Source organism: Peromyscus leucopus, chromosome 6 (genome assembly GCF_004664715.2).
Source record: "Peromyscus leucopus breed LL Stock chromosome 6, UCI_PerLeu_2.1, whole genome shotgun sequence".
Taxonomy (NCBI): Eukaryota; Metazoa; Chordata; class Mammalia; order Rodentia; family Cricetidae; genus Peromyscus; species Peromyscus leucopus.
In genome coordinates this window covers 107,682,568-107,694,970 of record NC_051068.1, presented here as the reverse complement: position 1 = coordinate 107,694,970, position 12,403 = coordinate 107,682,568, and the positions used below count along the sequence as shown (strand labels likewise).

The 12,403-nt window shown below is 41.5% G+C and overlaps 1 protein-coding gene across 2 annotated transcripts in view; it reads right to left on the bottom strand.

Moving 5' to 3' along the window:
- The window catches only part of Slc9b2 (solute carrier family 9 member B2), a 42,758-nt gene that overhangs the window by 17,452 nt on the left and 12,903 nt on the right, over positions 1 to 12,403 (bottom strand). For both annotated transcript variants that reach the window (XM_037207126.1, XM_028857313.2), the window contains exons 3-7: positions 12,187 to 12,361; positions 8,619 to 8,789; positions 5,554 to 5,696; positions 4,054 to 4,181; positions 2,554 to 2,729 (exon numbers count right to left, since the gene is read on the bottom strand). In XM_037207126.1, coding sequence (XP_037063021.1) covers positions 2,554 to 2,729; positions 4,054 to 4,181; positions 5,554 to 5,696; positions 8,619 to 8,789; positions 12,187 to 12,361 — 793 coding nt within the window. The remainder of the gene's footprint in view (positions 1 to 2,553; positions 2,730 to 4,053; positions 4,182 to 5,553; positions 5,697 to 8,618; positions 8,790 to 12,186; positions 12,362 to 12,403) is intronic.

Here is a 12,403-nt window from a genome sequence, read left to right as displayed (position 1 = left end):
TTGTGAGCTGCCATGGGGAAATCAAAATTGGATATTCTGGAAGAGCAGCCAGTTCTCTTAACTGCTAAGCGTCTCTCCAGCCCTATACTCGCCATATTTTTGTTGTTATTGTTGTTTTATTTAAACTTTTTTGTTCATTTTACGTACCAACCACAGATTTCCCTCTCATCCCTCCTCCTGCTCACCCAACAGCGTTTCCACCCTCTCCATCCCCTCCTCCAAAAGGGTAAGGCCTCCCATGGGGAGTCAGCAAAGCCTGGTACATTCTACTCCCCACATTTTTAATATAGATAACTTTAAATATCAATTAAAATGCTTCTAGCCAGGTGTGGTGGCACACACCTTTAGTACCAGCACTCAGGAGGCAGAGGCAGGAGGATCTCTGAGTTCAAGGTCAGAGCCCAGGACAGCAGGGCTTTACAGAGAAACCCTTTCTTGAAGAAAAAAAAAAAAACAGAAAAATCAAGCAAACAAACAAAAAACTGCTTCTATCTTTTAAGAAGAAGAAAAACATTGTTGGTAAGACTTTCAAAACCAAAACAAGGTGTGACTTAAGATACTTTTCATAGGTTTACTTACTTAATGGTTTTCTTAAGACTACCAAATTATGAAAGATAAAATTCATCATTCAGAGTAGGTTTGTGTAAGGACCAAAATTAACTTGTAATTTAACCTCTCTCCCCTCTCCCTTTCCTTCTCCCCACAGCCAGCTCAGCCTGGCCATGCCCACTCTGGATTCTCCCAGCTGTGTCTGCCCCTGGCTACACTCTCCTACTTATCTATAATAAACTTTCTCCTCTACCATACCTAGGAGCTTTTTATTTTTTATGTCCCTTTTCTTTCCTCTTTTCATTCAAAGGACATTTTTATTTTCTTTTCATGTTTATTTTATATGTATGGGTACTTTGTCTGCATACCACATGTGTCCCTGCCTAAAGAGGGTAGCAAATCCCCTAGAACTGGAGTTACAGAGGGTTGTGAGCCATTATGTGGGTACTGGGAATTGAACTTGGATCCTCTGCAAGAACAGCAAGTGTTCCTAAGCCCAGAGCCATCTCTCAAGCTCATAAAGCCATTTTTCAACTGCCTTGAGTCAAAGGGTACCAACAAGTTGATGTGGTTTCTTATTGATACAATAAGCATTTCTCTTATATATATAAAAAAATCTTACATAATTTTCCTTGGAAAGACAGCTTTTCTGGAAGGTGAGTAGTATGCTTGTCAAACTGGGGATTTGGGTGAGCAGAACACTTGCCTGACATGAACAAGGCCCTAGGTTCTGTTCCCAGCTCTATCTACTAGACATAAAACAAAATGCCCATCTGTGATGCATCATGCTCCAGCTGTTTCAAGAAAGAATGTACTACACGCTAGGTGGTGATGGCACATGCCTTTAACCTTGGCACTCAGGAGGCAGAGGCAGGCAGATCTCTGAGTTCGAGGCCAGCCTGGTCTACAGAGCAAGTTTCAGGACAGACAGAGCTACACAGGGAAACCTTGTCTGGAAAAAAAAAAAAAAAAAAAAAAAAAAAAAAAAAAAAAAAAAAAAAGAGGGTGGTGGTGGTGGTGGTAGAAAAGACTGTACCCAAGAATCTAGAATGTAACTAATATTTTCAGCTTCCTGTATGGTAAAACATTGTTTAAAACAAACAAAAATTCTTGGCTTCTATCAGGAAATCTAGTCAGGTTCAAATTCAAAACCTGTTGTAAACAGGCCTTAAGGGGCTGGCAGAGGTGACAGAAAAGAGTTACAGAGTCAGCCAGGAAGATTCTCAAGCTGTGGAAAGCCCCAAACAGACTCCTCTAAGAATTCCTATCCACCTTCTGTTCTCCCTGCCTCCTCTGTGACCCTAAGGCAAACCCTGTTGCTCTGAAGCCATGGTTCCTCGTCATGGCTACACTGGCTTCCATTCCCAAGGGTGCCTATTTTAATTGGTCTATGGCAGTGTCTACATTAATAAATAAATAAAGCGCCCTGGGTAACAGTACTATCTAGCTAAGGCTGAGAACTGTTGCTCTAAAGGTTCCCACAAGGGCTGCAGTAGGAAAGTAAGTTTGCCTGCGATTGTAGAGTTCGACTAAAGACGATTACCTATTAGATCTTCCCATGGACACAGGGAACACCCGTTAGTCACAGAACAAGAAAGTAACACTGTAAAACCGTACAGAAGACTAATTTACAAGGGGCTGACAAAAAGCCGAGGACAGAGAGTGCTCCCATTTTAGACTCACAGTGCCCCTCCCACCGGGACTGCTGTCTGGTGTGTGCCTATGGCAAAATCTCCCTCACCTTTGTGTGGTTTCTACACTTCAACTTCCCTAGACCTCTCCGAGAAGAAATGACTCTCTGTGAGCCTCATTACCCTGTACCCGCCTCTCCTGTACTACATCTCTAAGGCCAAAGATCGGGGAGACAGGCAGCCTCCATTTGGTGATGGCTCTGAAAGATGCAGCCCCTTCCTCACAGGCATTACTTTAAGCAATCACGTCTTGGTTTGAACACTTTAACTCAAGAGAACAAGAGAACAGCATGCTCTGGACAGGTGAGATTACCTGTGGAAAAGGCCACACCCAAGCATGTGTTGAAGCCAGTGATGGCCAAAATGTCATCAAAGCTGCCAGCGGCCATGAGTAAAGTTGGAACACCTTTTTCAACACCGTAGCCTCCTTCTTGCAGAAGGAGCATTGAAGGGACCACGACAGCTGGAGACACAGCACCTATGACAAAACTGAGCAGCTGGATGTCAGACACCGTGGTCTAAGGAAGCTGCGTACTATGACGACCTCAGCCTTCATAACAATGCCTCCTTTTTTTCTATACCTTTAAAGGTTAGGCTTTGGATGACTGCAGTCTCTCAAACAGCCCAGAGACACCAAATCAGAAACACGTATACAGAAAGGTCTATAAAACACTGCTTTTTGAAGTATAATAATGGACAGTCTGTTGGCAATGACCCAGGTTGCCTAAATTATATGTAGCATGACAGATGTTGAGTCAGTAATGGAGTTAGGCCATAGTAGGTGCTTTTTTTAAAAAAAAAAAAAAAACATATATACCAGTCATGTTGTAAGGTGTGAAAAATTATCATGGGCATTCTCAGCTGCAACAGGGCTTCAGTTAGGTCTTCAGACGTGAAGTAGGACAACAGATCTGAAGGAGGAGGCTATGAAGACAGGGACAGTGAACTAGGAATAGCAACAGGTGTAAGGCTGGGGAGCATTTTACATATTCACTATGCTCTGAACACCCACTGTGAGGACCTCACACATAAGAACACATTTCAGGGCCGGGCATGGTGGCGCACGCCTTTAATCCCAGGACTCGGGAGGCAGAGCCTGGCAGATCTCTGTGAGTTTGAGGCCAGCCTGGTCTACAGAGTGAGTTCCAGGACAGGCTCCAAAGCTACACAGAGAAACCTTGTCTCGAGAAAAAAAAAAAAAAAAAGGAACTCATTTCATCAGCACTATAACACTACGAAATAGATACAAGTAAGGACATCAAGACACAGAGAGACTGGATAACTGGAAATCACAGAACTGAAGCTGGAATCTAGGTGGTGGACCCTGAGTCCTACTTCTGACATGTAATAATGTCTTCATGCCCATACATAAACACTAAATTCTTGCTATGTACTTTTAACATGTGCATGTCTCATGGCTCTCACCCACTGGACGTGAAAACATGACACTAGAAAGAATGTGTAGGAGAGCCGTCAAGTCACACTGTCTGGTGGCAGGAGGAAACCAATGGTTCCAGCTGCTTATGGAGGCTCTGGGTGGGATCCAGCAGCTAACTTCGAGGCATGGGCATAGAGGGGAAAAAACTGAACTTCTTCACGAGTTCAGATTACCACAGTCATTGCGAAGGTAGCAACTATGGGGGCACAAACTGTGTCTTAAAGCCAGACTCTTTAGACTGGGCTGCAGTGCCTATGATATGTTCTATGGTTCTCCCAAGGCAATGTTATTTTACATTCTTAAATGGAACCAGGGAGTTCCAAGTGCCCCTTGATACCTTCATATGAAAAGGAAAAAAAAAAAAAAGATCATTACCCCAGTATGAACGCCCACTGCCAAGGCAAACCCATCAAGAAGTGGGAAAGGATCGCAGAAGTACACGCCTCCACAATGCAGGGACCCACGGCCAGTCGTACACACACCCCCTTCAGTTTCTTCAGCGCCTGAAAAATAAGAGTGCACATATTATGTTCTTTCAACATGTGGACGATATGACCTCTGGCGCTTTCTCAGACCATGCTTGGTCATCATGGTTTCTCAGCTAGTTTTATGCAGCAGGCATTTCTGCACACTATGTTTGGGAGACAGTGGATCCAGTCCTCACAGACAGCCTGCAACAGGTAACTACTGCTCCTCTTTATAGATGCTACCATGTAAGAAGGCACAAGTTAGAGTGAGTGGTCTCAGTCCATGAAATTGGTGAGAAGTTTACAGTCACACAGGTGACTTCAGAGTCTGTGTTTATAACCCATATACTGTCTGACTACCCGTTTGACTTGTGGCCTACAGTCCCAGAATGAGGCCAGATGAGGATGTTTGTCTCCAAAGGCATTCACGTTGCACATTCAGAGGTATATGGGTAAAGAGTATTTTAAAAAGCATGCCTAAGACCCTCTGAATAGGTGAGACAGTTGATTGGCTTGATCTGTTTGAGAGGCATCTAGGCAGTGGGACAGGGTCCTGTGCTCATTGCATGAGTTAGCTGTTTGAAACCTGAGGCTTATGCAGGGACACTTGGCTCAGCCTGAGAGGAGGAGACTAGACCTGCCTGGACTGAGTCTACCAGGTTGATCTCAATCCTCGGGGGAGTCTTTGCCCTGGAGGAGATGGGAATGGGGGGTGGGTTGGAGGGAAGGCGGGGAGGGGGGGTGCGGGAAGGGGGAGAACAAGGGAATCCAAGGCTGATATGTAGAATTAAATTATATTGTAAAATAAAATAAATTAAATTAAAAAAAAAAAAAGCATGCCTAAGAGCCAGGCGGTGGTGGTACACACCTTTAATCCCAGCACTTGGGAGGCAGAGCCAGGAGGATCTCTATGAGTTCGAGGCCAGACTGGGCTACAGAGTGAGATCCAGGACAGGCACCAAAGCTACACAGAGAAACCTTGTCTCAAAAATCCAAAAAAAAAAAAAAAAAAAAAAAAAGCATGCCTAAGACACATTCCATTTGGAAGGCAGTTCCCTGAGCCAATATAGTTAGCCCTATATTGTTAGCCCATGTTGTATGATATTTAGTATATACATATTGGACTTGACACACTGTTTCCCCATAATCAGTACCTCTCACTATGACTGATATCTGTGTTTCCCGCTCCACAGTAACACCTGTTCCTCCAAAACATAGTACGGGAACATTGGGATTCCTGTGAGGCACAGGTTGAGAGGACAATGGCCCTGCTTGGCAAAAACTCCTCCCTCTTCCTGAGATTGTCATGTGCATTGTCCATTCTCTTCCTGAAGCTTAATATTATAAACACTTGTAATATCAGAAGAATATGTTTACTATTCAATAATTAGAAATTCATACTCCATACCTTTGGGTCCAGACCGAGGCCAGCACGAACCAAAATGACAGAAAGGGCTATGCTTCTCAAAGAAGAAGACCACTTCTGCTGGATCTGGACATTATCACTGATGACTGGGACATTTCTCAAGAGAAACCCAGCAAGCAGCATGCCTGGAACGGATCAGTCAAACAGGACTAGTTTTCAAACAGGGAGATTTTTTTTCAATCACTTTACATGTGATAGAGACTACAATGTAGTTTTTCCTTATGCTTAGTCTTTGGATGAAATAAAGTTAAACTCATAATTTAAAAAGTATAATAAATAAAAGGATCAAAGAAATACTTCATATGTAAAATGATTAGAATAATTAATATTGTCCAAATAATTGATTATAGAAGGGACACACAAAGGATAGCGTTTACAGGGAATAATGATCAAATCCCAAATAAGATGCTTTAATCCAATGTTAGTTCAATTATCCCTGAGTGCAAACAGCTCCTAAAATTATTTGCAATGTCGGGTTACCTGAGCTATCAATAAATACGTATATGTATTCTATTTACGTTCACAGGAGACCATTTAGTAAGATACATGTAACACACTTTGTAAAGGTTTGGAAGACAATTATGGTAACGGGACATGGCCCTGCCATACCAGACAGTGCTTTTTCCTTTATTTACTGCTTACCATTTACCGGATCTCTTTATTATTTCATACAAGATAATGAACATGGAATCATATGTAGACAGAAGACTATATGTTCTGTTTATAGAGATGAATGCTAGGAACTGTAATATGGCAACAAGCTCTCTGCCTTCAGAGGAACAACAACCTGACGGTATGAGACTGTGGAAAGACAGGTGACTAAGGGGGCCCAGTGTAGCTGAAGTTTTCCTGTGCTCGCCTGGCACCAAGGTCCCACAGCCACTTATAAAATTCCTGTGTCCCGCCTGGTCCTGTAACCACTCAGACCCAAGTAAACACACAGAGGCTTATATTAATTATAACTGCATGGCCATGGCTCAAGCCTTTTGATAGCTAGCTCTTACATCCTAAATTAGCCCATAACTATTAATCAATGTATCACTACATGTTCCGTGGCTTTACCTGCATCCCATTACATGTTGCTCCTTGGGCGGCTCACTGGCCTCTCCTCCTGCCTTCTTCCTGTCTCTCCTTTGGATTTCCCGCCTGCCTCTAAGCTGCCTTGCCATAGGCCAAATGGCTTTATTTATCAACCAATCAGAGCAATACAAATTCGCAGTGTACAGAAAGACATTCTCCCATTTTCCTTTTCCTTCCTTCTAACTCTATTTTTTCCATTATAGTTTATATACCCCAACAAAATCTTCCAAGCAATATAAAAATTATGTTGTTACATTCCATTTTTCAAGTGAGTGAGTACAATGAATACAAGTAAAAAACAGCATGTTTTTCATATCTCTTACATGATTAAACATTTTACATATTACAAGTGAAAAACAAGTTGTCTCAAAACCTATGTACATTCATATCCAAGCAACTGGTTATAGATTACCAGTGTAGGCAAGCAAGGTATTCTCTTACTGCCAGGCTGTGTTTTGTGCTTACAAAGAAAGGACCAATCACTTTATTACTTATCTTGAAAGGTAATCTTATAAGGAATCTTAAAGGAATCACAAACCTAAACTTTTATATATGAAAAAAGAATCAGTCAGCTCTACTTTAAATCTTTAGGGTACATACCCACTCGTTGATAGTTCCTTATAGCAGGTGATTGAGGCCAGAAATGGGTAAAAGGAACTAATCACCACCTTTAGTCATCAACCAATCTCAGCAAAAAAGTCAAGTCAGCTAATGATAATTGGGCTGCTTTGTTCTTGTTCCCTGACCTTAAAGAGTTCCTCACTCAACTATGTGCCTTTCTAAAACTAGAATGTCATCTTGGGTTTTTCTCCTCAAAGCTATTGAACAAAACATCTTAGTCTAACTTTAAGTTATTTTCAAAGCTTTGTTTCAGCTGTGATATACTCTGAAACCTGTGAACACATCTCCCAACATTAAGATTAAAAGAATTTAAGATAGCTGGGCTACTGGGACTCAATTGTTTTTCTTAATCATTAACCTAAGCCACAGTCTATATGGCTCCTCAATAGAAACTCATGTGTTGTAGCTGTGTGATACTTCCTTGTTTTATTTTTAATCATCAAAATACTATTTAAACTACCATTGTTATTATCAATTAGACAGTATCTATCAATTAAGAAGAAACCATCTTCATAATAGTCCACAGGTAAAAATGCCAGTAGGATGGGATATTTCTATGAGATAAACACACTACATTACAGGCCATGTTGATCTCCCCGCACCCATTCACACCATGCCAGATCCCAGAGAAAGATGGCAGCAGCAAACATGTGAAGGCAGACACTTCCAAACACCTGGTAAACATGCCTGTGGCTAAATTATCCTATTATGCAGCCCTGCTGGGTAAAGCAACTTCAGATTCTCTGACCCTGACTAAGGTCTCACTAGGAAGCCTCTGTGGGCCCCCACACAAACCCAAACCCAAACCCAAACAAAACAACTTTAACAAGCCCCACCTTGCAGCATTTATTGATTTCTGCATCACAGACACTTCTAGTGTAGCTGATTTTAGTGTGTCCACATGAAGTTACTGTTTATAGAGTTCAGAAAAAAAAGTGGGCAGAGGCACATCATTAAATGGCATAGCCATAATCTCAAGAGCTTATTAGATAAGAGGAAATATAGTAAAAATACCTAGGAAGTGACACTCTGCTTCTCACATGTAAACTATTTAATTGTAAATTTGTACTACTTAATTAAAAAAAATCACCACATCTACAACTGGTTCACAAAACTCCTTTAACAACTGGCGCCAGAGAGATGGCTTAGCTAGCACGCGCACACACACACACACACACACACACACACACACACACACACTAATTTTTTTTTAATTAAAATTTGGCTTTTGTCTCCAGGATAGCAAATACTGAAATATTTCATTCTTCAATTTCCCAAAGCTTTCTGGAGTGTTTTTTTAAAGCTATCATTTGTTTCGAGGAAATCAGGAAGCATTTAGCACTTACCAAGAAGAGGAGGCAGAGGAGGCAAGGTTGGTAACTTAATGAGTCCAAAAATTTTGCCTCCGGTGACAGCACAATAGAATAGGATTATGATTCCAAACAGATTTCCTCCAGGAAGACACTCGGGCCCGGTAACTGACCACACCACAGCCCACAGGAGAACAACCATGGTACCTAAAGAAAAAAAAGACCCACAAAAATAAAAACCAAAACACCAGGAAAACTGTTATATGCAAACTTTATTGTATTCTGAAATTATTTTTAAATAAACATTGAATCCATATGCAAATGTTTATAACCATAAGTTATAAAGGACACGATGATGCAAGCAACAAGGTACCTGCCACCTAGTTTAAGACCTGGAGGAATTCACGGCACCTTTGAGTACACCTGTTGCCCATTCTCAGCCCTATTTCCCTTCACAGTGCTAGAAGGAACCACCATCTTGCAGCACAGGAACAATTAATATTACAGAGAACAATCACGTCTTTGCTCTCTTAGTAGAAACTTGAGAATATTTGCACTCTAGTTATACTCCAGTATCTAGGTCTGCCTTGAATTAAACATTAACCATCACTTCTTCGACCGCCAATGTTTGCTCAGAATTATCACACTTAAAAAAGTTAAGAACATGATCTATTGCTATGTTACCACAAAATGAGAAAGGTAATTAACCCAGTGACCAAACTAAGGCCCCCTTTTCTAAAACCTCACAATTTTTTTTCCAGAGATGTAAGCACTTATCCCAGTGAAATATCTACGGCACTTTGAGTATTTTCCAGTGGTGTACACAAGCTAAGATGACCAGAAGATGTTACAGGCAGGATGGAGGGCACGACTTGCCAGCTGTTACATCTGACTTTATTAAAGCATAAACTGAACTTTTCAATGATTCCACTGATAGAGGTAAGAGCTTTCATTTTTCCATGCTAAGATCACTTTAAAAGTCTCTAACTCTCCTTTCATTCCCAATACCTGAAATACAATTGTAAATGTTACTTACGTGTATATTTATAAGGTATCTCTAAATCAGGTTTAAATCAGTCAATAATTTGCTTGTCATTTAAGCTTTTGGAAAAGCATACCTTTCGTGTAATAATTACTTCCCAAGAAGAGTTTGTGTATTATGTTAAACCGCACAGGAGCGAATACAGGACAAAGCCACCAACCTCGGAAGTAGACATGTAGGGAAACAGTGAGCAAGCACATGCTTATCTACCAGGAGCCCTCAGCAGGCCTCACTTTCCCGGAATGTTTCTCAACAATTCTAAATTTAAAAGTGAGTTCTCAGGCTGGAGAGAGCGCTCAGCGAGTAAAGTGTTTGCCGAGCAAGCGTGAGCATGAGAGTCCGGATCCCTGGCGGGTGAGTGCTGACGACAATCTACCTGTAATTCCAATGCTCCAGACACGGATGGGCTCCCAGAACAAGCTCACTAGATACACTAGGTGAATCAGTGGACCCAAACAAGACCCTGCTGAAGGGAGCCAGTGAAATTCTCAGTAAATGTGTGTGGCTGATCTGGGAATGGCCAAGTCAAGGACCAATGCCTCAGCCCCATGGAGTAGCAAAACCTCCCCCATGTGAAGTTCAAAGGGACAGCAAACCCGTCTTCCCATCCAAGTGCAAATGTTGACTGTGTGTCTACTATAGTCTTTTCCTTGGATGTTCACAGTGCGAAGACTGCTCCCCACAGAGTCTGCTCCCACTGAGGTTAGCTAAACCTGTCTCCTTGTTCAGCTGTATGTAGTAACCCCGACTCCTTGTTTATTTGTATGCATGTAATAAGCCCTCTCCTTATGTTCAGCTGGACATAATAAACATGCTGAGCACCCCAGGTATGGCAGCTCCTCCATCAGAGAGCCCAGCCCACCTGATCTCAGTTTTTCTGTGTGTGTGTGTGTGTGTGTGTGTGTGTGTGTGTGTGTGTTTTCACATCCATGCCTCCCCAGTTAGGTCAATCCCTAGTCAGGGCCCGGGAGCCAAGTCATGCAAAGAGTGAGGTACCACCCTCAATATATAAAGTGGAGAGTGATAGAGGAAGACCCAACATCAACCTCTGGCCTCCACACACATGCATACTAGTGCATAAACACATACATGCACATATAGAAGCATACAATGCCACAAAATGCTAAAAAAGGATAAAAATAAAAATGAGTTCTTAAATCACATTATTCATTTTTAAATATTCCTTGGGGAATCAGTATCTGTTTTTGTTATAATTTTTTAACAACATATGTGTCACATTTTCAGTGGTAAAAACTTTAAAAATAACATAAAGGAGAAAAATATCAAATTATGTGCGGCCTCTTCAACTGGTTTGCTATGTTCCAAACAGTTTAACATTTTTTTCCACACTGGTTCAGAATCTTACTTTTTCAGTAAAAACATACACTACCTAAAGTATAACATATTATATCTGTTTTCATTGTCTTGTATGAAAATGATATATAAAAAAAAAAAAAAACAAAACCCAAATCCCTGTGAGAGCTCCCTTCTAAAGTGCGGCTCCAAAAACTTAGCTCAGGTTGGGTGGGTGGTACAGGGCTGTAATCCCAGCACTGGAGTGGCTGAGGCAGGAGGATCGTGAGTCCTGAGCGACACAGGCAGCCTTTGTTGAAACGAAGCAACACACACACACACACTCAAGGTAACTGGGAACTGAGAATTGAGCCTACGTTTTCAGGAAACAATACATAGAAAGCCATACATATATTGCAATCATGTTTTCATTTCTCAACAGTTTCCAAAACTGTCTTAAAATTCACTTTTATAGAAAAATTTCAACTTCTTTCTTGTATTATTGCACAGTTAACATTCACCATGAAAGTGCATGCATGCACGTGTGCACACACACGTACACATACACACACATACTCTCTCTTTCCTTCCCTCCTTCCCTAACTCCCCCCACCTCTCTCTCCCCCTCTGTGAACAAACAATTGTACCACTGATTATAAACATGTATACACTCATCAAATTTCTAACGCATTGTAGGTTACCTTCATAAACTAAAAGACAAATATATCTCAACTGAAACAATATCCAAAACAGTCTGGATAAATCCTTCTCCCTCCCCCAAACTCTCAAAGTTTACAAAGAAATGGTTGAATTGCAAACCAAGATTCTTAACTTGTAAAATGACAGGATTTGATTAGAAGCATAAAGCGATCACTGTTTTGCTCAATATTAGTCACACTGCTTTCGCTATAATGACATCGACATTTACATGATGCTTCTCTGGTAACCAGACATTTACAAACAGTGTTCTCATTGGAGCCCACAGGGATTGTGTGAAATTATTCAGATCTAGAAAAAGTTCTCTAATCCCTGCTCTTTTGACTCAAAAGAGTCCTAGCTCCCTTCGAAACCACAGTTGGAGATGGTGGAGCTTTTCACTCACTCCCCCACATGACTGTGTGGAGCAGAGTCACGACCACTGTCAGCTGTCCCACCTAGTAGTTTACGGAAGAAGTACATTTCTTTTGTCCTTTCAGCTGTATGGTTTTGGAAACTCTCACTGTGACTTTCATTTTTTCTTTTCTGAGTTCATCCCTGCCACAGACACACCATTCGTTACCACTCTGCTCAGCCAGCCATGTGGAGGGCAAGCCAGTATCCGTCCCAGACTCTGCAAGTGACTGGGTTCTCCTGCCAATTCCTGTGGCTTTTTTTCATCACTGTTGATCAGGTTGCTGTCTTCCGTTGGCTCGTTCCCATCTTTGAGGTTCACAACTCTCTCCTCCTGTTTTTAAAACAAACTTTTTAAATCTTTCAAACTGTATTT